The sequence below is a fragment of the Rattus norvegicus genome, chromosome 6, assembly GCF_036323735.1.
Source record: "Rattus norvegicus strain BN/NHsdMcwi chromosome 6, GRCr8, whole genome shotgun sequence".
NCBI lineage: Eukaryota > Metazoa > Chordata > Mammalia > Rodentia > Muridae > Rattus > Rattus norvegicus.
This window is the reverse complement of record NC_086024.1, coordinates 82,441,636-82,467,963: the sequence shown is the minus strand read 5'-3', so window position 1 is coordinate 82,467,963 and position 26,328 is coordinate 82,441,636. Positions and strand designations below refer to the sequence as shown.

The 26,328-nt window shown below is 41.7% G+C and overlaps 2 protein-coding genes, 1 non-coding gene and 1 pseudogene across 6 annotated transcripts in view; 2 read left to right on the top strand and 2 right to left on the bottom strand.

The window, feature by feature from the left end:
* Positions 1-1,939: 1,939 nt before the first annotated feature.
* On the bottom strand, positions 1,940-2,130 carry U2l3 (U2 spliceosomal RNA like 3). The gene has a single exon (XR_005486492.1). It is a non-coding gene; the product is annotated as a U2 spliceosomal RNA (small nuclear RNA).
* Positions 5,496-7,647, top strand: Cyp51a1-ps1 (cytochrome P450, family 51, subfamily a, polypeptide 1, pseudogene 1; annotated as a pseudogene).
* On the bottom strand, positions 11,914-25,545 carry Gemin2 (gem (nuclear organelle) associated protein 2). Of its 4 annotated transcripts, none has more exons than NM_053389.1 (10): positions 25,330-25,545; positions 24,888-24,972; positions 22,524-22,613; positions 22,255-22,314; positions 21,243-21,356; positions 19,199-19,243; positions 17,735-17,803; positions 15,755-15,865; positions 13,882-13,940; positions 11,914-12,396 (listed from the first exon to the last, which is right to left on the bottom strand). In NM_053389.1, exons 1-10 carry the CDS (start codon positions 25,464-25,466, stop codon positions 12,357-12,359), a joined length of 810 nt encoding a protein of 269 aa, NP_445841.1. In that variant the 5' UTR covers positions 25,467-25,545; the 3' UTR covers positions 11,914-12,356. The 4 variants fall into 4 exon arrangements, 3 of the variants coding, with proteins under 3 accessions (NP_445841.1, XP_038968931.1, XP_038968930.1); XM_039113003.2 differs by having other exon boundaries at positions 25,385-25,523; XM_039113002.2 differs by having other exon boundaries at positions 25,250-25,388.
* Positions 25,370-26,328, top strand: part of Sec23a (Sec23 homolog A, COPII coat complex component) — a 48,896-nt gene continuing 47,937 nt past the window's right edge. Inside the window, exon 1 of the mRNA XM_063262378.1 lies at positions 25,370-25,508. The gene's annotated coding sequence lies outside the window, so the exon portion shown is untranslated. The remainder of the gene's footprint in view (positions 25,509-26,328) is intronic.

Here is a 26,328-nt window from a genome sequence, read left to right as displayed (position 1 = left end):
TGTGTTCGGGCGCCACTTGTCCCCGCCAGCGGGGACCCAGTTATTCAGGGTCCCGAAGAGGCTTTCTACCTGTGGGCCAAAATGGGGGTGAAGAGAAGAAGGAGACCAAGCAAAAGTTCTGTTGTCAAGGTCTCGTTTATTGGGATGAACATTGCAGCTTTTAAGGCTTTCAGGTAGGGGGAGTGACCTTTGTGAAATATGAAGGAGGGGGAGATGAGGGTATAGGCAGTGATAGCTGGAGGCAAAGAAGTCAGGCGATGAGGTCAGGTGGTGGAGACACTGGGTGTTGACTGAGGAGATAACTGGTATCTGCTCGAGCTGAGGCATCCCTTGAATGTTATACTCCTGTGCCGTAAATTCATGGGAAAGGCTTTATCCAACAATCTTAAGATTTATGGCAGTCATCTTCGGGGTGAGTCTCTGTGGCCAAACAGCCCAGAGTCACTTTGAACCATGCAGTCAAAAAGCGGCTAGGCCCAAATCCAATATGGCTCCGTGAATGTGTGTGTATAAAACAAATGTTCCTGACAGTGTCCAGTCATTAAACAAAAAGGGAGGAAATTACAAGTGTCATTTTCATTTTCACTAAGCAGCTGTCATAGGCCTTTTGCTCTACTCAGATACAAATTTTGAGTAGATGCTGGGTAGTGATGGTGCACACCTTTAATCCTAGTACTTAGGAGGCACAGGTCTAACAGAGTGAGTTCCAGGTCAGCCCAGATTACACAGAAAAACCCTGTCTCAAAGAAACTAACAACAAAACAAAGGGTGTGTGTGTGTGTGTGTGTGTGTGTGTGTGTGTGTGTGTAGATGAAATCTTAAAAAAAATTCAAGGGGGCTGGAGAGATGGCTCAGTGGTTAAGAGCACTGACTGATCTTCCAAAGGTCTTGAGTTCAATTCCCAGCAACCACAAGGTGGCTCACAACCATCTGTAATGGGATCTGATGCCCTCTTCTGGTGTGTCTGAAGACAGCACTGGTGTACTCATATACCTAAAGTAAATAATTCTTTTAAATTTTTCAAATTAAATTATGGGTGTCTGCCTGAGTGTAGATGTGTGCACTTGAGGGGATGTGCTGGAAAGTAAGATGCATGGGACTCTTGACGCTGTAAACTACCTGATGACAGCTGCCCTATATGGGTTCTGGGAACTGCAAGCACTCTGGACCATTGAGCCATCTCCCCAGTTCAAGAAGCTTTTTTTTTTTTTCCTTTTTTTCTTTTTTTCAGAGCTGGGGACCGAACCCAGGGCCTTGTGGTTGCTAAGCAAGCGCTCTACCACTGAGCTAAATCCCCAACCCCTCAAGAAGCTTTTAATGGTCCTTGGCAGCATATGTTTCCTCCTTGCTTGGCAACAGCACATGGTGTCAGACAATGGGGGTCAGTCATCTGCAGAGTCTTAACACCCCCATGCAGGCCTCAGGGACTTTGACTCTGTATTAGAGATCTTCCAAGCACACACAGGTATTAGTCATATACTGGTCATCCTAGGTGCTATGAAGTATATCTTATGGTTTTGTTTGCATTTTTCCTGTGCAATGGTGAGCATCCCAGTGCTAAGCATGTTTTCATATTCAATGGTCATTTGTGAACATCTGTGCAGTTGTAACCGTTTTCAATCAGGTTATTTTCTGCTACTAAGTTGTAGAAAGTGGCTTCTTCAATCTGACTGCAGCTGACATCACAGTTTACTGGAGTGTTAAGGATTTTTTGTAGGCCTAAAAACTATAAAAAATACTAGCACTCCTCCTGAGACCGGATTCTAAAGATTCTTAAAATGTCTCCTACCTCCAAGTGCTGGGGTTATAAACATACGCTACCATGCCTAACTACATCAAAGCCAAGACTTTGCATACTTTTTTTTTGGAAATGCTAACACCCATTGAAAAGAAGCTCTTGTCTTTATAAGCCTATTATTTAACAAGCATTGCTCCCCAGGAGGAGTGCACCATTCCTGGAAATACTGCAATACCAGGTCGATGCGTGGAGTGGATGGAGCAAGCTCCTATTCCAACTCCTAGTACCAAAAATTCATTTAATATATTGTCCTCAGATAGAGGACATATCAGATATTAAACTGATAATAACAGATACTACACTTGATCTTAGCCAAAAGGCCGAGAAGCGATACCAGGTCACTACCTCCAAGCACTGCCCTGCGCCCACGAGACACACAAACATCGTGGTGACCTTTTGCAACTCTCACTTCCCACCTCCCCGGTGGCTCCTTCCTACTCCCGTCCGCATCTGCGTCCCCCACACCTCACTCCTTCTCCAGCACTCACAGCTTCAACTACAATTTCCACGACCCGGGCTTTCCCAGCGTTCCCGCGTGCTCCTGCGGGGTTTGATTTGCATGCCTCGCCCTCTCTGGAGGGGCGTGGCAACGCACGAGCTGCCTAGCCAGAAACATTTTCTGGATCACAATGTTGAAATACTAGAGCAGGCAGCATGGGGGTCTACCTCTTGATCTACTAAGTGAGTCTATCTAACTTGCTTATACAATTAGAGAAAGGTGTGTTTAGGCCAATCACAGCCGTGGAAGCTGTGTTGGCCTTATTTGCTGCCTAAGGTTTTTAGTACTGATTCATAGCCATGGGGGTTATGTTTGGACCAATCAGAGCTTTGCCTTTTTAGCGTCTTTTGTTAGACCGCGGGGAAAGTGATCCCTCTCTAAGATAGGTTGCATGGACATCTAAAGGTCACCGAGGCTTGTGATAGCAAAACATCTTATGTAAATTGTTTCAAACAGCCTGGCCGATGCTTTGCTTTTGGGAGCAGAGGCAATTACCTATAATCGTTGTGTATGTTTTCGAAAAAGATTTTTTTTTAGGTTATAACCACATCATATCTTCCCATCCATTCTTCCCTCCAAACCCTCACACATATCCACCCCTCTTTGCTCTTTGTCCATGGCCTCTTTTTTTTTTTTTTTCTTCAGTAGTTTGCATTTCTTAAGGCATCTGAGGAAGCTGGTGCTGCCGTATGGGTAGTCTAACCCATTTTTGACTTATAGTCCTCAAGACAGCCAGGGTGGTAAGGTAGAATCTAATAGACCTTGACCATTTCCAGGTACTCAAAGAGATGTTTAGGCCGTTACCCCAAACATTAACATTAGCCTTGGCCCTGAACTTAACTTTCTAAAGGACAGAAACTACATACTCTACACCCATTGCAGATATAATAGGTGGATCGTCCTGCTCTTCCCCTCAAGAATATAATGCGGTCCTTTCTGTATGAATGTTCACTTAACGCGTGCATTTGGACTGATCACTGTGGGTGTTTAGTACTTCACTGACATCCTACTAGCCTCATGCCTGGACAGTCTGGGAAGGTCCTCAACAGTAACTCCCATGCTGCTAGGATAAATGGTATTTATCCAAAAGAATTGAAATGAAGACTCCTGAAGTGGTCATCGCCATGTTCACTACATTCCTCACAAGAGTCAACAGTAAGTATATAGGAATGAGGACACAAAGCAAATGTGATATATACATATGAAACACTAATGAGTCTTTGAAAAGGAATTCTTAGGACTGTGGATCTAGAGGACTGGGTAGAGAGCTTGCCTAGTGCATGAAATTGGATTTCACCCTAGCACAATAAACCAAACATGATGGTGCCCATCCTTCCATTGCTTGGTAGGTAGAGTCAGGAGGATCAAAAGTTCAAGGTTGTCCACCTGTATGCAGCAGCTGTCATCTTTGTGGGGTTGGAAACTAGAATGTTCTATGTGACACTTAAACTTGGATGAATTTTGCAAGTGTATGCTAAATGAAATAAGCCACTCACTCTTCCCATTAAGATCCTAAATCCAGCCACACTGACAATGAAAATTAATCATCAAAAACTCCAATCCTTAGCTTGACAACCTGATTCATTACTTTAATAAGATTTTATCATGCTAAAGTCTTATTTTCATTCGATAATACAAAATTCAATGTGGAGTTTGTGGAGGGATAACTGGGAAGTGGGATATCATTTGAGATGTAAACGAATGGAATTATTAATACGAAAATAAAAAAAATCACCAAAACCAAAATCCAATTAATCCATTTCTACAAATGCCCATAATTGTTCCAAAGTTCAATTAGGCTCCTGAAACTCAATGAAATCTCTTATGAATTCCTATAAAATACAAGTAATTTATTTGTAACATGTCACAGTATATATGTTCCTATTACAAAAGGGAGGGACAGGGACAAAACCATGAGAGACGGGACCAAGGCAAGACTAAAATCTATCAGGGCAAATATCCTCCACCTCCATGTTCGGCACCTAGGGAATCACGGATGTTCTAAAGAACTTGGGTAGGGCTGAAGAGACAGCTCAGTGGTTAAGAGCACTGACTGCTCTTCCAGAGATCCTGAGTTCAAATCCCAGCAAACACATGGTGGCTCACAACCGTCTGTAATGGATCAGATGCCCTCTTCTGGTGTGTCTGAAGAGATCCACATTGTACTTATATACATAAAATAAATAAATCTTAAAAACAAAGAACTTGGGTAACTTTGTTTCTCCAGCTCTGACATCTATGGCATATTCTAACTTCTCTTGTGCCAGCTCCACTCCATGTCTGTAACTCTCCTTAGTTGATGTCCTATGGTCCTGGCATCTACAATATCCTTGGCTCTCCACTGCAACTTAGACCTAACTCTCAGTTTCATGAACTAGTTGATGATCTTGCCGCTTATTGCTTGGCCTTAGTCTGGAACCTTATACATAATTACTGGTACATGCCTATAATCTTACCATTCAGGAAGCAGAGGCAGGAAGTTCATTAATCTGCCTGGGCTACGGAAAAAGAATTTGTTCAAAATAACAAACCCTCAAACAATCTGGGTGTGGAGGCACACGCCTGAAATTCCAACACTCAGGAGGATCGGGAATTCAAACATTCTCAGCTACATAAGTTTAAGGCCAGCATGTGATACACATATGAGCTACTGTCTCAAAAGATTAAAAACAAAATATAATAAAAATAAGTTTTGAAGCTTGGAATGGTATTGCATGTCTTTAATCCCAGCATTCAGGATGCTGAGGTATACGGATGATACAAGTTTGAGGCCAGTATTTGTTACATATCTTGCTGGCTAGTTTTATGTCAACCTGACACAAATTATACCCATCAGCAAGGCGAAATCCTCAACAGGGAAAATGCCACCGTAAGACCAGGCTGTAAGCAGAGAAGCCTGGAAGGCATTTTCTTAATTAGTAACATAGGTGGGACATCTCTGGACTGGTCCTGGGTTCTGTATGATAGAATTCTGAGCAAGCCAGTAAGCACCACTTCTCTGTGACCTCTGCATCAGCCCCTGCCTCCAGGTTTCAGACCTTCTTCCGGGTTCCAACCCTGATCTCCTTTGATGATGAACTGTGTGATTTGACATAGAAGCAGAAGACAGATAAATCCTTTTCTTCCCAAGTTGCTTTTGGTAATGGTGTTTTATCAGAGCAACAGAAGGTTGCTGTTGCTAAGAAAGAAAGTGGTACCCCGAGGCCGGGGCCGCCTCCCGCCGCCTACCTGCCAGCTTCTGCTCCATCTTTCCCGAGAAGTGGCAGCGACCTCGGCCTCCAGCTTACCGGGCGGATCGAAGCAGCGCTCGGGATGGTACTGCTGGGCTTGCTGCAGTCAGGCGGCTCGGTGCTCGGGCAGGCGATGGAGCAGGTGACAGGAGGCAACCTGCTTTCCACGCTGCTCATCGCCTGCGCCTTCACGCTCAGCCTTGTCTACCTGTTCCGCCTCGCAGTGGGCCACATGGTCCAGCTGCCCGCTGGAGCGGAAAGTCCGCCATGTATTTACTCTCCAATTCCGTTCCTTGGCCATGCGATAGCGTTTGGAAAAAGTCCAATTGAGTTCCTGGAAAATGCATATGAGAAGTCCGGACCTGTGTTTAGCTTTACCATGGTGGGCAAGACCTTCACTTACCTTTTGGGGAGCGATGCAGCCGCACTGCTCTTCAACAGTAAGAACGAAGACCTGAATGCGGAAGAAGTCTACGGTCGGCTGACAACACCCGTGTTTGGGAAGGGAGTTGCATACGATGTGCCAAATGCAGTTTTCCTGGAACACAAGAAAATACTAAAAAGCGGCCTTAACATAGCCCACTTCAAGCAGTATGTTTCTATCACTGAAAAAGAAGCGAAGGAGTACTTTAAAAGTTGGGGAGAAAGCGGAGAAAGAAATGTGTTTGAAGCGCTGTCTGAGCTCATAATTTTAACAGCTAGCCATTGTTTACACGGAAAGGAAATTAGGAGTCAACTCAACGAGAAGGTGGCTCAGCTGTATGCAGACCTGGATGGAGGCTTTAGCCACGCTGCCTGGCTGTTGCCAGGTTGGCTGCCTCTGCCAAGTTTCAGGCGCAGGGACAGAGCCCATCGAGAGATCAAGAATATTTTCTACAAGGCCATCCAGAAACGTAGGCTGTCAAAAGAACCAGCCGAGGACATTCTTCAAACTTTACTGGATTCTACATACAAGGATGGGCGTCCTCTGACAGACGACGTGATAGCAGGGATGCTCATCGGACTGCTGCTGGCCGGACACCAGTGCCTGGATGGGCTTCTTTCTGGTCAGAGATAAACCACTCCAAGGCAAATGCTACTTAGAACAGAAAGCAGTGTGCGGCGAGGATCTGCCTCCCTTAACTTATGAGTAGTTGAAGGATCTGAATTTACTTGATAGATGCATAAAAGAAACACTAAGACTGAGGCCTCCTATAATGACCATGATGAGAATGGCCAAGACCCCTCAGAATGTGGCTGGGTGCACCATTCCTCCAGGACATCAGGTGTGTGTTTCTCCAACTGTCAATCAAAGACTGAAAGACTCCTGGGTAGAACGCTTGGACTTCAATCCTGACCGATACTTACAGGGTAACCCAGCGTCGGGAGAGAAGTTTGCCTATGTGCCATTTGGAGCTGGGCGCCATCATTGTATTGGAGAAAATTTTGCATATGTTCAAATTAAGACAATTTGGTCCACTATGCTTCATTTATATGAATTTGACCTCATCAATGGATATTTTCTCAGTGTGAATTATACAACAATGATTCATACCCCAGAAAACCCAGTAATCCGTTACAAAATGAAGAAAGGAACAAGGAGCCAGTGTGGAGACGGGACTGCAAGCTGCAGCTTGGCAGAGAATGAAGCTTTGACACAGCTTTCATACTGTTTTTTAAGTGTGTGGTTCTGAAAGCCAGTTTGATTTTAATGTTTTATTAACCCGGTGATTTTTGTCAGATCTAATGGCATTTGAAACAGTTATAATAGTTCTGATAGGATTTCAGGGAAGCCAAATTTATGTTAGAAATCGTTTAGGGGAGCCTCGGTATTCAGAGATGATACAGAATATAGCATTCAGGTAATTAACTTCAGAAGCACACATTGCCATAGGGAGATGCCAGCTTGGAACTAGTTTGGGAAGTTTTAAAGCCTAGTCAGATGCTACAGAGGCAATGGGTTATTTGTGTAGTTGGGCCACTTCTGTGCATAAAGATGTGAGAGGGTGAAGGATAAGTTCTCTGCGAAGCTTTAGATGGTGTGACGTGCCCTTTGCAATGTTAACTGAGAGCAGCACTCCAGCAAGATGGCAGCGATCTTGGACCTTACCTTGATAACCTTATTTCCTAAAAATAATAAATACTAAAGAATACTTAAGTATGTTGCTGGTTCCAGAAAAATTAAAAATAAATAAATAAATAAATAAATAAATAAATAAATAAATAAATTGTACCAGGAGTGGGGTATTGTTTTGTCAGACCTGGCAATGGGGATTGAAAAAAAGCCATGAATTTTCAAAACGTGGTGAACTTTTATGTGAGAGCTTGGAAAATAAGAGTGTTGAGAGAAATGCAGACGCTAGAGGCCTGGCTTGTGAAGTTCCAGAGGGAAGTTTGAACTCTATCTGGGCCATTGCATACTTTGCTTTAAGAATCTGTGGTTCGGGGGTTGGGGATTTAGCTCAGTGGTAGAGTGCTTGAGATCCTGGGTTCGGTCCTCGGCTCCAGAAAAAAAAAAAAAAAAAAAAAAAAGAATCTGTGGTTCTTGTTATCTGTGGCTGAAGAGTGGCTATGATTATAAGATATCAGAAACACTAAAGTGAAACATTTGGTTTGCTGGGATACTTGATGCTGGTTAGCTGGATCTGAGAAATCAGCAGTGATTAAGAAGAGACCATTGAGGGCTGGAGAGATGGCTCAGTGGTTAAGAGCACCTGACTGCTCTTCCAGAGGTTATGAGTTCAATTCCCAGCAACCACATGGTGGCTCACAACCATCTGTAAAGAGATCTGATGCCCTCTTCTGGTGTATCTGAAGACAGCTACAGTGTACTTATATATAATAAATAAATCTTAAAAAAAAAAAAAAAAAAAGAGATCATTGAAGTGAAACCAGCATCACTGAAGTGAAATCTGGGAAGTGTTTTATCAGTCAGTACACAGAAGTGTTCCAGAGATGGCCGAGAGATTGTACTTCATGCTGGCAGCTGGAAGAGTCACCCAGGTGGTAGTGGTTTTGAATGCATGGAGGGTGTCTAAGTTAGGGTTTTACTACTGTGAACAGAAACTACGACTGACCAAGGCAACTCTCCTAAGGACAACATTTAATTGGGATTGGCTTAAGTTCAGAGGTTCAGTCCATTATTATGGCAGAAGCATGGCAGCATCCAGGCAGGCTTGGTGCAGGAGGAGCTGAAAATTCTACATTTTCATCTGAAGGCTGTTAGCAGAATACTGACTTCCAGGCAGCTAGGGTGACTCCAAACAAGTCTATAACTTCAAATGGTGCCATTTTCTAGGCCAAGCATATACAAAACTATCACAGAAGGTCATGGAGAGCAGCTGAGTGTTGACACTGTGGTAGGGCAGAATTCCTTGAAGAGAGCCCTGGAGAGGTTGTTGGTGAAAGTGCAGCTCAGTTGCAAGAGACCCCAGCACCTTTGAAGATACCAGTGCCATGGGACAACCAAAAACAACAGCAGCAGTAATAGGGTCAGCCTGCCGTTTAGAAGATAATCAGTGTGGGCTGCAGTGGGCGGAGCCAGAGAAGTGACCTAGGCCCCTTAGAAGAGCCAAGTGGACCTCAGACATTGGAAACTGAGTTATTTACAGAGTTTAGTTTTACATTATTCATACTATGGTTCTTCCCTCTTGAGTTGTCCTTTTGATTTCATAGGAGCCCACAGTTACAGACCTTGGATTTTTTTGTTTTAAAAGACTGACTTTTAAAGAGAATTTGTAAGACTGTGGGATGTTTTGTTTTTTGAGATAGTGGTTTCTCTGTATAACAATCCTGGCTGACTGTCCTGGAATTCACTTTGAAGACCAGGCTGCTTCGAACTCAGAGATGCCTGCCTCTCTCTCGAGTTATGGGATTAAAGGCATGCACCACCACATCCATCCAACATCCAGCTTGACTGAACTGTCACATTTGTAAAATGCTTTATACTATGATGTCAAAATTAATGTGTGATGTTGGGTATGAAAAGAAAGCTTAATAGTAATGTGTTTTTATGTCATGTTGACAAGAGCCAAGTTGTACTGGCTACATAGGGAAATCTTGTCTTCAGAAGCCAAAACAGAACACACACATACACACACACACACACACACACACACACACACACACACACACACAGAGAGGGAGGGAGAGAGAGAGAGAGAGAGAGAGAGAGAGAGAGAGGAAAATGTAACAAAAAGTTGTTACAGAATATTGCAGTATATAAGTATACATATTAATAGTTAACATGTCAATGCTCCAGGCATGAAAGTTATACATTGTAGAGTAATTCTTCGAAGCTTTATGTTTCATGGGTGACTTATTCAGTGTTCTGTTGCTTGTTAAGAGACACCATGAACATGGAAATTCTTAAAAAGTATTTGACTGGCGCTTGCTTACAGTTTCTCACTAAAGGGGTTTAGTTCATTATTATTAGGGTGGGAAGCATGGTGGTACACAGGCAGACATGGTGCTGGAGTAGCTGAGAGCCCTAAATCTGGAACCACAGGCAGCAGGAAGAGAGGCAATGGGACTGGGTTGGGCTTTTGACACATTTCTTCCAAGGTCACCCCAACAACTCCTACTGCCATTCCTTAAGCATTCAAACATGTAAGCCTATGGGAGCCATTCTTTTTTTTGTTTGTTTTTCAGAGCTGGGGACTGAACCCAGGGCCTTGCACTTGCTAGGCAAGCGCTCTACCACTGAGCTAAATCCCCAACCCTACGGGAGCCATTCTTATTCAAACCTGTGCAGTGGACTATTAATTACCTCCACAGTAAATGCTTTTCTGTTGCTCTGAGAAGCTGGAAGCTGGACAAGAACAGTTATCGAGCCTGAGGAAATCAACAAGGCTACTGTGCAAAAGCCTTGTGGTTCTAATTGTTTATTTCTATTTATCTCCAATACCCAAATATCATTATTTGGTCTATAGCATACCAAATTAAAACACATAATGGTTTCTCATTTCTGTTCAAAATCCTCTAGGTAGACCAGATATGGTGGCTCCAAATTAAATCATAGAAATGACTTCTTGTAGGGATAATCTCTTGTGTACTCTGTGAAGTATCACATGTCAATAAATATCTGATGGCTAATAAACTGAGGCAGGATTAGAAGGTAGGTCATATGGCAGAGAGGGGCAGGGTGAGGTGGGGTGGGGCAGGGGTGGGAAAGCTCTGGGAAAAAGGTGAGAATTTTTGCCACCAGGTTTTGGAGAAAGATGAAACTGAGGCGAGATAACTAGCCATGCCGCAGACCCTGACTAGTATAAACAGGTTAAATAAGTTATTATCTAGTGGGAACAAGCTTAGCTTATTTAAGGCCTAGTCACTTTTGAGTTGTTGAGAACACCTAGGGCTTGGGTGGAAAAGCCTGTGTTTCTCACTTCTGTTCACAATCCTCTAGCTAACTCAGGTAACACAGACTGTTGGTGTAGCATTTGGGAAACTGAAGCATGGATTCATTCAAGTTTGAGGCCGTCTTGGGATACAGAGTTCCAGGCAATGCTGGGCTACAGAATACCATACTATCCCAGCAGCAATAAAAATCCTTTAGTTTGCTAGTAGAGATGGAACTGCACTAAGATAATATTTTTGTACCTTAGACTTGCATAAGCAAAACTGCTTTTTAAAATATTATCCGCTCAGGAATTTTACTGAGTAGCATATCTAACTTTGTGCTCGTCTTCTAGCTGTGGAAATAACCAAAGACACCCAGTCACTGATAGTTTACCAGTCTCCATTACGTCCTCCTCTCCAAACAAATCAGCAAAACCATGAAGCTTTGAAGCCAGTTGTGGTCTATGCTCTTGTTTTTAGATGTTAACTTGAAGATTTGTTTATTTTTATGTATACATGCCTGACATCAGAAGACAGAAGATGTCAGCTTCTCTGGAACTGGTGTCTCAGATGGTTACCAGTTGCTTTATAGGTGTGCGGATTGAACCCAAGTCCTCTCAAGAGCAGCAAGTGCTCTTGACTGCAGTTCCACCTTGATTTTTGAGGAAGAGTCTTATTATGTATCCCAAGCTAGCTTAGGACCTTAAAATGCTGGGATCCCAAGTGTGTACTGCCATGTATAGCTTATTAGGACATTACTGAAAATGATTTGTTAGAAAAGGTTTTGGTGGGCTGGAGAGATGGCTCAGTGGTTGAGAGCGCCGACTGCTCTTCCAGAGGTCCTGAGTTCAATTCCCAGCAACCACATGGTGGCTCACAACCATCCGTAATGGGATCTGATGTCCCCTTCTGGTGTGTCTGAAGACAGCTACAGTGTACTCATATACAAAATAAATAAATAAATCTTTAGAAAAGGTTTTGGTGGTGTAATTAAACTAAGACTATTGAGTTTAAACATGAACACTGGATTACTTTTGTTAACTATGAATAGATTTGCCATTTCATCTGTATGAATTGCAACTCTAAGGACATCCATTGTCTTTTATTTTGTTTGAGTCAAGTAAAATTTGAGTAGTCAAAATACATTTCAACATAAATATATATGTATATTGTAAAAAACCAATGAAGCAGCACCAGGGGACTGTATAAAATGTCAGCAGTTTTTATGCAAGCCGCTTAAGTACTAAGTCCCACGTGGCCTATTTTCAATGCATGCAACTGAGGAAAACTGTTCCAACTGCTCATCAGATGCCAGGTGGGCTTTCCGTAGACATTTCAGACACTTAAACCAATCAAGTCTATATTTTGAATATCAACTTGAATTGCAGATTAAGATGAAACCCTTCACACAACTTGAAGAAGTGATGCACTCTGTCCTCAGGTTGGAATTATGCTTCCTCAGACTTAGGCTCCCTTCACAGAACTCTCTTCCATCCCCAGGAGGTAAGCTCTATCAAGATGGCTCATCAGCTAAATCACGTTGATCAAAATACCTAGTAAGAAAAAGAAGTCAGTGTACGCATACATATCAAGGACACCACTGACTGTGGCAGCAAAAGAGGGCTCCGACTCAAGAGAGACTAAACTACAGCACATTTACCCAGCGGGGAAACACTCAGACACATTAACAAAGGGGGTGGGGGCATGCAGACACCAAACCCAGACACTATTGCTGAAGCCAAGAAGTGCTTGCTGACAGGAGCCTGATACAGCTGTCTCCTGAGAGGCTCTGCCAGATCCTGACCAATACAGACACGGATGCTCGAAGCCAACGATCAGACTGATCCATGGACCCCAATGGAGGAGTTAGGGGAAGGACAAGGAGCTGAAGAGGCCTTATCTGGCATCAATGGGAGGGGAGGCCCTTGGTCCTGTGAAGGCTTGATGCCCCAGTGTAGAGGGATGCTAGGGCCAGGCAGGAGTGGGTGGGTGGGAGGGGGAGCACCCTCATAGAAGCAGGGTAACGTGGGATGGGATAGGGAGTTTGCAGAGGGGTAACTGGGAAAGGGGATAACATTCGAAATGTAAATAAAATACCTTATTTAAAAAAATAAAGAAAGAAATCCAACTAAAAAAAAGAAAGTAGCCACTTCCCCAAGGAGAAGGCAGTGGCAGGAACTCCCCTCGCCCCTCCAAAAAGGAGGTGGGGGAACGCTGAGTTCTTCAGTAAAGTTGCCTGGGTTTGGGTCCTATCTCTGCCATCCACTAGCAGGCAGGAAGTAGCAAAGTTACATCTTTCTGCCACAGTTTCCTCATCTCTAAACTGGAGGTATAGGATTAAATGAGTTCCTATTATTATGCACTAAGAAAACTGCTTGGTATAAAGTACCAGGAAAATTAAACATAGTTATTGTAGATCAAGAAACTAGATGTTTTGTATGTGTGTATTTTCTTCTTCTTTTTAAAGATTTATTTATTTATTATATATAGCACTCTGTCTGCAGGTATGCTTGCATGTCAGAAGAGAGCATCAGATCCCATTACAGATGGTTGTGAGCCACCATGTGGTTGCTGGGAATTGAACTCAGGACCTCTGGAAGAACGGTCAATGCTCTTAACCCCTGAGCCATCTCTGCAGCCCTTGTGTGTGTTTTCACAAAGCATGCTGTATTTAGTTATACATATTAGGAAGCTTTAGAGCAAGACAAAACCAAACCGAAATAACCCCCAAACAAAGCTCATTAGAGCAAAGCCTGTCCAGGAAGAGATAAAATAAATGTGTGCCTCTGCTTAGAGAATCTATTTTCAAATAAATTAAAATTCAGCAGGAACTCTGATATAACGGAATGGAGATACAGTTTAGTTGGAGACTCCCTGCCTGACATGTTCCTTTCATCCAGTACAGATTAAAAGAAAAAAAGGAAGTGAAATCAAACATATTAGGTAAAAATGTACAGCAAATGAAAATGAATACAGCATTAAATATGGTCTGCCTTTAACTGAGAACAAGGAACATGAAGTGGAATTTCTTAATTCACCTGCTAACTAAGCAGATCAGCAGATTCAAAGCTGGAACTCTTTCATCGTCTTTACTGCCCTGAAAAAGAGAAAAAGGCTAGTTTTACTTTCTTCTTAACCATTTTCACAAGTTTCCTCTTAAAGAAAATTCGAAACTTGTATTAGGTAACAGTCATCATCACATGGAGATAACCCACCAAGGTGATTCATGTCTTAGATTAGAGATTGGGAAGCAGAGGCAAGTGGATCTCTGTGAGTTTAAAGTCAGCCTTCTCCCCGAAATGGACAGACAGAACATGAGAACATTAGGTTATTTATTTATTTACTTACTTTTGAGACAAAGTCTCACTGTTGACTACTGGCTGGCCAGGAACTTCCTATGTAGACTGGACTGTCCTAATATTCACACATCTGCCTGCTTTACCTCCTGACTGCTGGGATTAAAGGCATGTGCCACTACCCCTGGCCCATCTTTTATTTATAAAATTAAAAATATAAATACATCACTTTCCCAGGTCCCGAATTTCCTCCCTCCAATCTAGCTCTCTCAAAATCATGGCCCCCTTTCCGTTTTACAGACACACACTCTCACACACTCTTAAATATATAATCTGTTCAGTCCATATTTGATTACTTGTACGCATATGATTTTAGGGCTGACCACTTAGTGTTAGATAACCAATTTGGAGGGCTCCAGATAGCAGGGTTTATTAGTTACTTATAGGAGACCCCTTGTTTTGTTCTGGGGCAAGGTTTCATGTAGCCCAGCTGGGCCTTAAAATTCCAAAGTAGTCCACAGGCTGTCCTTGATCCTCCTGCCTCCGCCTTCTGACAGGTTTGGGGTCCCAAGCTTGAAATAAGCAGCACTGTGTTTAGAACCTTGGGCTTCATGCATGCCAGGTGAGCACTGTAATTAACATGCTACAGCCCCAGCTGCAATCTCTTTTTTAATTATGTGTGTGTGTGTGTGTGTGTGTGTGTGTGTGTGTGTGTGTGTGTGTATCAAACTCAGATCACCAGCATCAGGTCATTATTTAAAGAACGATGCTGTTCGGAAGGGGTAATAATTAATGCTTTTATGGGCCCTACAACAGAGAGAGGGCTGATATAAAGTGAGTTTGTCACTTCCCTCCCGACACCAGCCAGGAATTGCTGTTGACTTACTCCTGGCAGGTCATTTTCCCTCATATATTATATAATGGGAAGGTAGAGCAGATGGGGCCTTTGAGCTTGGATTTTGAGCTCTGAACACTGAACTAAAATCAATTTTTTTATAGGCTGGACAGAGTGCTTTCCTAGCATATTTGAGGTCCTGATTTAATTCCTCTGTGCTTATAAACAGCAGCTTCAGGTATTTTGCTACAACAACACAAAATAAACCTAGAGAAGGATGGAAATCATAAGTATCAGAACCAATGAGAGGGATCTAGTCGTGTTAGATCTTGTCTGCACCTTCAGACTTCCTTTGCCTGAGGGAACGAAATTCATTATACTCCCCCCCACCCCATATTATTTTCTTGAGATAAGGTTCTTATTATGTAGTCTTGGTTGGCCTTACAGAGACGTCTCTGCCTTCTAAGTGCCAGGATTAAAGGTGCACACCACCATGCTTGGCCTCCCACAACCCTTTTTTTTTTTTTTTTTTTTTTTACAGAGGGTCTTTTATATATAGCCCAGGTTGGGCTTGAACTGCAATACTCCTTTTTCTACCTCCTAGATGCTGGGATTACAGTCGTGTGTCACTATATCTGGTTTCACTATTTAATGTACTCTCAGTTTTTTTGTTTCTGTAGACTCTTTAATCCCAATTAATAACATATTCCACATTTTTCTATCTCATATGTTTTCTTTTCTACCATAGTAGGCAGACTCTGAAATAGTACAAGAACTCACCACCAGGAGCCTCACTTCAGAACACCTTCTGGCAAGCTGTCGAATCAGTGAGTGAGCCTCAGGTAGCAAAGGTTTCTCAAGACAAGCCAACAAAGCATAGAACCATCTTCCCTGAGTAAAAATGTAGGACGTAATGAACAGACAAATAATGAAGCACCCATTTATTTTGTTTTTCTAAATGCCGATGCTGTTGCCTGCTCACATGCTATGAATGAATCAAGACAGTGTGCAGAGAGGCAAATACTCTTCTGTTTCTAACCACAGACCCAGGCCACTACAGTCTTCACAATATTTCCTGATTCCCAATGAACTCATTTCTGATATTTGTACTACAGTTGAGCTCCTCCCACCCCCTTTTTGAGATGGGGTCTTACTGTGTGGCCCTGGCTGGCCTGAAACTCACAGAAATGTATTTGTTCTGTCTCATGAATGTTGGGAGTAAAGGGGTGCACATCATGCCTTGTCCTGAGGTTCTCACTTATAAACAAAAATCTTTTTTGTTTTTTGAGACAGAGTTTCATTATGTATCTCTGGCTGGCCTCCAGCTCAGAGAGATGCTTGTCCCTGTCTCTAGCGTGCTATGATTAAAGATGTATAAAGCCAAAGGTATATAAGCAAATGCTCAACTGCTAGATTTGGTAGATTTGTAGTGCTAGTCATTTGGGAGGTTGAGACAGGAGGTCTACAAGTTCAAGGCCAGCCTGACCAACTTAATGAGACTGTGTCTCAAAATAAAATAGTAAACAGAGGGCTGAGGGTACAACTCATTGTAAAGCACTTGCTACTCCCTTCATGATGCTCTGTCTAATCAAAGTCCAAGAACAGTGGAGCCAGGCAGCATAGGAATAAGGACCCCAAAACTGGGCCAAAGTGAATGCCCCTTTCCCTAATAACAGTTTACACAGAAAAATGTTAAGAATATTAAGACAACAGAAAGAAACATATCTTCAGTCTTTGTCATTTAGATAAAATTTCTGATTTTTGAAATGTTTGGAATTCAGGATGTTACAATATATATAAAACAATTAAACTATGTGAAAGACAGGTCTGACCCTAGAGGGCAAAATCAATAACATTGATTTTAATGTGTATTATCTCATGAAAAAACATATGCTTAAAACTTGTTTTTACTGAGTCTGGGCCTACTTTGTAGCCTTAACTGGCCTTACGCTTGCTATGTAGCCCAGGCTGGCCTTGAACTCACAAGTGATGTGCCTGCCTTTGCCGACCCAGTCCTAGGATTGGAGGTAAGTGCTACTATGCCTGACTGATGTAAGAGTCTCTCAAAAAAGACCACACCCAGGTTCCTGGTATGCCTTAATTTTCTTTAGAAAGTTTTTTCCCTTAATCCCTGTGCTTAAATTTTCTATTAAATTGTCCTTAACAAACTCCAACGACACTTTATTTTTAAAAAATGGCTCAAAAGAATGAAAAATCCCCAAATGAAGATATAGTGTTAAAGTGTGAGCTCTGTCTCTGACAGACTGACTGTGACTATAAACAATGTAAACTCAGCTGTATTTTAACTCTCTTACTGTAAAATGGAGCCGACAGCTCATACACTCTTAGAGTTAGTGAGGAAGTGTCTAACATGGTGGCAGAATGATGCACGCAGGGCAGGGCTTGCTACCGTTGTTTGTACCTGATTATCCTTTGAGACAGCATCTTTGTCTGCAGCCTCGGATGAGCTGCAGTTCACTGTGTAGCTGAGGCTGCACTTACACTCTTGTGTCTGACTCTTGAGAACTCCAGTTTACAGAGAGATACCATTGCACTCCCAGGCTCAAGAGGAAAGTATATTGATTTATCTTCTGGTGTAAGGTCCTTATTTATAGATAATATTTGGATTTTTTTATGCAGAACACACGAATATTTATATGTGTGTGCACATGCACATATGTAAGCATAAAAACTGCAGCCACACCTCACATAAATAAACATAATTTTGCCTGCATAAATGAAAAGAAGATGTAATCTTACCAATTCTGGAGTAAAATCTCTTTCTCCAAACCAATTACTTAGATATTCCAAGACACTAGTAATGGTTGCCTTAAAAAAGAGAAGGGGGGAGAGGGTAGAGTGGGTAGAGCAGGGCAGGAAACAGTGACATTAGAGGTAAACACTGAGGCGTTCAACATGAGTTCCATCGTCTGTGGTTGAAAAGCAGCTCTTAGGGTTAGCACAGCTTTGTTCTCCACACCAAGCAATGAGTAATCTCATTACATGGCTCGCAGCTTGCACATGGCCTTTTGTTTTGTTTCTTGAAACAGTGTCTCACTATGTAGCCCTGGCCTGCTTGAACTCATCATGTGGAGCAGGCTGGCCTTCCTGTGGCTATCCTTCTGCCTCTGCTTCCTGAGGGCCACCATTTATAGGCATGAATCTGCATACATGGCTAGAAAGTCTTTTTCCTTTTCTTTTTTTAAGTTTTTTTTTTTTTAATTTACTTTATGTATGAGTATACTGTTGCTGTCTTCAGACACACCAGAAGAGGGCATCAGATCCCATTACAGATAGTTGTGAGCCACCATGTGGTTGCTGGGAATTGAACTCAGGACCTCTGGAAAAGCAGCCAGTGCTCTTAACCTCTGAGCCATCTCTCCAGCCCTAGAAAGTCTTTTACGAGAACTATTTTTATACTCTTAAGTATCAACTTAAACTTTAAATCTTAGGCTTAAAAATTAGTTTGAAACTAATGAAAAATTTCAAATATTCCTACAAAAAGAGCCTTGTTTACTTGCCAATTCATATTAAGTTGAAAACCAAATCTAAAGAGAAGCAAACTTGGCTAGAGAAGGATGTTTTAAACTACAGAAATGAAACTATCAATGTAACAGGGCGCTTTAGACTTTGGCTGTAACTACCAGCTTCTTTCCTTTCGTTCTCTCTACAGAGCCCTTGCTATGTTGGAGACTGATATGTAGATCAGGTTGGCCTCAAAGTCAAGAGATCCACATGCCTTTGACTCTTGTGTGGTGGGATTAAAGACATGCACTGACTGGCGGTTTCTTTGCTCCACAATAAAAAGTCTCTTTTCCTAAAAGACTAAAGAATGAAATCCCACTTGTTTTCCCCCTTTGGTCCAATAAGTTCTGTATTTCAGTCTCCACAAACTACAAGCTGAGGCAGGCCCTTTACAACTAGAACGGTGTCCTGGCCTTAACTATTACATTTTAGATGCAGACTTAGCACTTAGAACTGAAATGCACACAAATGAATACTTAGCACCATGCCAGCACCACAAACTCCACTGTCAGGGGATCCTGCTACTCGATAAAATTCTGTTTCCTCAGCTATAAAACACAGCTATTAACACTAATTTCCTACACTGGATTGTAATCATAATCACTGCAGGCCTAGGACAAGGCTGTAAACACTGGGTAAATAGATTCGACCTTTCATATACACTGTAAGCAAAAGACTGTATTATTTGATGACATTTACCTGATTCATTCTGCTTACAATACTCAGCAAGGGAGGAAAACCAACCTGAAAGAAGAAAAAAAAAAAAAGATAGATTTACTAAATGACAACACGAGCAGGGCTTCATTTGCTTCTGTGCAAACTGGTACATTTCTTGCCAGATAGGGAAGTCCAAGGGCTAGGGATCTAGCTCTTCGATAGAGCACTCGGTGAGTGTGTGTTAGGAACCCAGCTTAAGTCTCGGTACTGTGGGGAAAGGGAAAACAAACAAACAAACAAACAAACAAACAAACAAGAGGAAGAGTGGCTGGAGAGTGGCTCAGCAGTGAATGGTATTTGCTGACCCAAGTTCAGTTCCCTGCACCCATACAGGTAGCTCTCCATCACCTGAAACACCAGTTCCTCGATCTGATGCCCATCTAGCTTCTATGGACACCAGGCGTGTGCACTTGTGTCCTCACTCACTGACCTCACTCCTTATAGAACTGGTACTGACTTGGCTTGCTACTGTAGAATATATAAAACTCCCTCAAGTGAAAAAAGTTAATGTTTTCAAGTAGCATTTTTTAAAATTTTACTTTATTAAAATCATATCCTTAGCAGGCATAGTGGTACACATTTGTAATCTTAGCACTCAGTACTTGTGAGACTGAGGCAGGAGGATCACTGAGTGATTTTTTAAGTTTTCTGTACATCTGTGAGTGTGTGTGTGTGTGTGTGTGTGTGTGTGTGTGTGTCCTTCCACCAAGTGGGTTCTGGTGATTGAACTCAAGTTGTCAGGCTTGAAGGCACTGAGCCATCTGCTGGCAGTTACAATGGGTTTGATGGGAACACCGTCAAACTTACAGGCAGGCAACTGTGAAGAACAAGAAGTCAGCCACGAAGTGTATGACTATAGGAGCTATGCACATGGTTTGGGTGTAGTATCATGAGGATTTGAACTTGGGTCATCCTGGGCTACACAGTGACTTCCAGGCCAGCCTGGGTAAGACTGTCTCAATGTCCTTCACAAAGTCACTAAAAACTTAAATGTACTCTCAAGATTTCATGTGAAAAACAAGTATTAACTACTCTAAAAACCTCCTAGTTGGGCCAGGTATGGCGGTGCACTCCTTTACTTCCAGCACTCAGGAAACAGAGGCAGGAGGATCTCTGTGAGTTGGAGGCCAGCCTGGGTTACACAAGGAGTTCTAGGCCAGCTAGGGTTACACAGTGAGTCCCTATCTGACAATAAGCCAGCAAAACACAAAACAAAACAAAAACAAGAGTTTTCTAATTATCATGCGTACTTTTGCTTCTGACTACTTATAACTTAATAGTTAATCCATGCTCAATAATTTTAACAACAAAGCAAAACAAAACCCTAAAGTGACTCTTGAGAAGTTCACACCCATGTTCTAGCGTGTGTATTCTGAGTGCCTCTTTCTCCACTAGCCTTTGCTCTTCGAATTCATATTAAAATGTTACTAATTCCCAACCCTGCTAATTCCCAAATCAAAATAAACAAAGCGGCAAGCCCTGATCCTAGGTAGACAGGACAATAGACACTCGTGACCCCAGCTACGCAAATGACTCCGGTGGGAAGAAGGGGGTGGCAAGGCCATCCCAGGCAAGGAGACCCTGTCCCAAAATAATGCAAACAAACAAACAAACAAACAAACAAAAAAAACCCTTCACTAATGGAATATCTTTTAATTCATAAGATTATTATGACCTAAGTGAGAGCTTGGCAGGCATTCCCTATACAGAACTGGACAGTATTTAATCTTGCCAGTCACACATCATCGCAGTCATACTTGGCTTGCTTTCTCTTCCTAGACAGGGTTTCTCTGTGGATCAGGCTATGTCGCAACTCACAGAGATCTACCTGCCTCTGACTCCCAAGTGCTGGGGTTCGGCTTTGTTTCTCACGACCTGTGAAAGAGCAAGGGACTCTCAGGTCGTGAGGTGCGCACAGCAGGTTGTGGTCTGAATTAGGAAGAGGCTGTGAACTGATCGTTCCAATATCCTAATACATGTCTGCATGTCTGTGTCACTTCATGTGTTTACCTATGTCATCACCTACTTGTACATAATCAATCCCAGGGCTTTCGTCTGTAGATGGTCCAGTAGCCCCTTCAGCACATAATCTTTCACCCAGACAAAATTTTTTCCAGCCTTCTTCATCTTCAGATTTTGGCTGAAAGAAAAAAAAAAACCTTATTTCTATTTAGTTATTTTTATATTTAACAGTAAAAAACACAAAACAAAACAAAAAACAAACACACAAACAAAATCACAAGGCCAAAGATGTCACTGAAGGGTACTTCAAATGCAAGAAATAAACAAATAAAAATTTTGGCTCATTTAAAAAGAAAAAAGTGAAGGTTTCATATATCCTGACTATCCCAATACAAAGACATGGTGCTAGGGAAGGATATAAGTGTGTATGCTGCACTCCAAATTCCTATGCTGAAGCTCTCATCGCCAGAACTGTAGGCTGTGACTGTCTCTGGAGACATGACCTTTTAAAAGTGAAGTCTAATCCAATTTGATGGCCTCTTTCCAAAGACCAAAAGTCATTTCTATTATTCTATTTATTTCTATTATTCATTTGTGCATGTATATGGAGAATAACTATTACGAGGCAATAATACCCAGGAATACTTTCTAACTTCTTAGCCTTATTTAATCATTTTGCTATTACTGATAAAACAGTTAATACTCTATTTTGATCCTGACAACTTTCATATACTACAAATCTCTCAGGATAAGTTGGATTAAAACAGTCATGGGCCAGGCTTGGTGGTGCATGCCTTTAATCCCAGCACTCCAGAGGCAAAGCAGGTGGATCCCCGTGTCTGATTAGCCTGGCTACAAAATCAGTTTCTATATCACCAGCTAGGGTGATATAGAGAAAAGCCAAAACCATGAAACTGGCTCAGAGTACTACTGTATCAAACTGATAAATTCACATAACGGAATATGAAGGAAAATTAAAAACAACAGGAACTAAGCAATTAACCCTTTAATGATTGGACTATGGATGATTTCACACAAGTACACACTGGCCAATGTAAGCCAAGAAAATCACATACCATTGTCACATTACTATCCAACTGTTGAGATTTCCAGTGATTTCTATGCTTGTGCACACTCTAAAGGAAAAAAAATGAATGATCTTCAAAGAATGAAAAACTAAAAAGTTTTTGTATAAAATTTTAAACATCCATAGAAAATATATAGCAATATATAAGGATGAGAACAATTTGGTAACTCATTCATAAATCTTTGTGTATTTATAATTTTCCTAATCAGTCTAAGAACAGACATTAAGGAGATTAATTTCACCGAGAGGGGCACTTGCCTGTCGAACACTCGAAAACTGTATCACTTGTTGCTGCTGCCACTGCAGTGTTGGGGAATAACCTTCAGGGGCAGGGTGGCATCCCGAAAGCTGGAAGTCAGCCCACAAACATAGAGTCAATGTTAGTGTTGTAACTAGAATCTATGCCTCTGCAGAAGTAGAGTAAAAATGCTTCAGTGAATGAGAAGACTATTTTAGAAAATAAAGGTACATTGTATCAGAGCTGAAAAGTTCACTTTACAGTCTATGGAACAGTTAATAAAAGAGACCCTTTGTCATTTTATAAAAAAAAGACTAGATGATTATGGGTAATGTTCCTATGAAATCTAAGTGCTATGAACCTGAAGAATTTAACTGTTTTGTTTTTTTTTCTGAGACAGTGTTTCTCTGTGGAGCCTTGGATAGCTGGATCTCACTCAGATCACTTGATGAGGATGGCCTCAAACTAACAGAGATCAACCTACCTTGGTCTCCCAAATGCTGGGATTAAAGGTATGTGCCACGAAGGATAGAACCTAATTCTGTTATTCTATAATAGTGAAGAGAAATAAAAACAGAGATATGCCCTAAATACAGAATTTGGGGATGGGCAAAACATACCCAGTAACTTAAAGACGAGTGAAAAGGTGAACTTGATTTCTTTTACTTTGTTGAGGGGTGACTGGCATGGTAACCACTGCAAACAAGGTGCTAAATACTCTACATGCCTAGTCTTATTTTTATTTTCTAAAACAGCACACAGTTAACAAACGATCAGGTGTTGAGCTGGAGAGATGGCTCAGCAGTTAAGAGCACTGGTTACTCTTCCAGAGGTCCTTAGTTCAAATCCCAGCAACCACATGGTGGTTCATGACCATCTATAAAGGTATCCGATGCCCTCTTCTGGCATGCAGGTTTACATGCAGTAGAGCACTTATACACAAAATAAAGAAGAAAATAGAAATAAGTCTAAAAAAAGTTTTTTTTTTTTTAAATAACACAAATAATCAGGTATTACCTTCTAACAAAACTCAGTGGGGTAAATTTGAAAAGAACCAAGTATGCATGAAATCATGAGCCATCTAGTAAAAGGTGTAATGTTATATAAAACCTTATAGTGCATGAGTTAAAAATATCCTAATTATAAACATTAATTATTAAAACCCTTCGGGAACAAGAAAAACGTGACTGCAGGTTAAATTAATCTTCTCTGAGGAAATACACTCACATTCATGAAATTTTTTTTTCCTAAGATAGGGTCTCCTGGAAATCAGACTGAGCTATCCTTGAACTTACAGAGACCTGCCAGTCTCGGATTCACCAGTGCTGGTGTTAAAAACATGAACTACCATCAATGGATGAGATTTTTTTTTTTACTAATAAGTTTTATTTACTCTATCTGTATGAATGTTTTGTCTGTATGCATGTCTGTGCATCATGTGCATGCCTGGTACCTAATAAGGTGTAAAGAGAGCATCAGATCCCTTGGAACTAGAGCTAGAGATGGTTGTGAGCCACCATCTGGTGCTCGGAATTGAACCTGTATCGTCTGGAAGAACACCCAGTGCTCTTAACCACTGGGCCATCTCTCTAGTCCTGTAGTTTTGACTACTGAGTGCCACTTATTTTTCTCATGCGATGAGCAAATGATGTAATTATTTGGTTATTTTTGTGCACTTCAGGAAACTGATACTGTATAAACAAAGGGAACTTTCCCTTTTTCTTTGAGATGAGGATCTTATATATTCTGGGGGAGCCTGGAACCTTCTATATAGTTAAGAATGATCTGGACCTCCTGACCCTTTTTTCTCTACCTCCAAGTGCTAGGATTACAGGCGTGCTTACCAACATGTCTGGTCTGTAGGGACCTTTTCTTTATTGTTCTGTTGTGTTCCTAGTGCCCAGCACAACCTAACTACTTAATAAAAGTGTGCTGCATATGCAAATGACTAAAGAGCATGGACAGAAAGGATAGAAAAATGCTAGGACAGAAAGGATAGAAAAATGCTAAGACATTTGTGTTTCCATTCTGAGACAACAATACCAGGTCAAATTGAGAAAGTGCACAATGCACCAGCTTGAAAATAACTATAAAGGTCAATCCAGAAAAAAAATTATTTATTGATTTATAAAGGTCAATATTAGTACGCAATTGAAGTACTTTTTTTGCGGTGGGGGAGGTAATCTTTTAAATGATACACACATTTTTCAATGCAGGCTGGCCTCCAAACCAAAATACTCCTGCATTAACTTCCAAGTAGTGTCTAACTTTGTAAGGAGCAATTTAATCTTACACACACACTGATATTCTTGATATGATAGGAAAAGTCTTGTGTATGTGTGTTTGTGTGGTTAAAAGATTCCCAGGTGGTTAGTAAAACTCACAGAAACATTCACACTTTGCTTCCTTTTCAACTTCTTTGGGTCAATCTGGGCTACCACAACATCTGGACACTGGGCTGCTTCGATCCTACAAGTAAGTAATACATATATGATACTTATTATTTCGCTTTATAGAATAGATGCATTTTACCTCATTATTAAATGGGAAATAAAGTTCAAGCTTCCAATGAAAGAACAAAACGCCTGACACCTGGATTAAAAGCAAAGAAATTTAAGAGCACACGTCTTAACGTGCAATCAAGTTCAAAAAATATTTGCCAACCGTAGGGTGTAATACAGGGATCTTAAATTTCCCGGACCTCCCGCAAGATAGGAACCCAAACAGAGGAGGGACTGTCACACACCGAGAGTCAAGCGAGGCACCAGGGTTATACCCAGGGGCACCACAACAACCAGCTCACTCGCACAGGGCAAAATCACTCACTGCACCCTCCTCAGGTATTCCTGAGGCGTCCTGGGGGGTACCGAGGGATCGAAACCTTCCGTCAAGTCACAGGGCTCCACAGGTAACAACCGTGGCATCAACTCTTCCACCGCAGACTCGGCTGGAACCCACGCCATGGTATTTACTCCCGCCAGTCTCTATTGGCGCCTGTACCCAAGGTAGGTACCGCGCAGGCGCTCAAGCGCCCTCCGTCGCGGCCACCCGCCACAGGCGTAAGGAGTCGGAGCAACATGCTAGTTGCGTCAAGCTTATGGCTCCGGTGGTAGAATGTAGCGCGCGAGAATAATTCCTGGCAGAAGTGGTTCCTAGTTTCTGGTCGTTTTACCTAACTCCATTTTCTCTTCTAAAGCTTGGATAGGGGGCAGGGACTTGGGATGAACTTTGTAACCTTTAATATTTTCTACATTAATGAGCAATATTGCTATAATCACCATTTTTAGAGTTCTAAAGTCTTTAACCATTTGTAAACACATTATTACATTCATCTAAATCTTACAATACCTTTAAGGGGGTGTCTTTCGGATTTCACGGGGGAACAAAGTGGATGAGTGCTGAGCTTTTGTTTTGTTTTGTTTTTTTACTTTTTCGGATAACATCTTAATGTTTAGCTGAGGCTATGCTGGAACACATAAGGTAGCTCCAGGAGCCTCAAACTTGTAGTGATCCTCTGGCTTCAGTTTTCGAGTGTCACACCTGGATAAAATTTAGGTTTTGAGACTATGTCTCTTCTGTGGCTTAGAAGCATCTAGTTTCTATGTTTGCAATGTAACTTAAGCTGGGCTACCTTTTTTTGTTTTGTTTTGAACCTTGATTATTGCGATTACAGGCATGAGCTATCACTAGCCTAGAGAGATACTTACAAACTTTGAAATTACTATTTAGTGATTGCATGTAGGTAGGTGAGTGCATGCCGCAGCAGGTGCGGAGGTCAGAATACAACTGTCGGGAATAAATTCTTTTTCTGCCTTGTGAATTCTA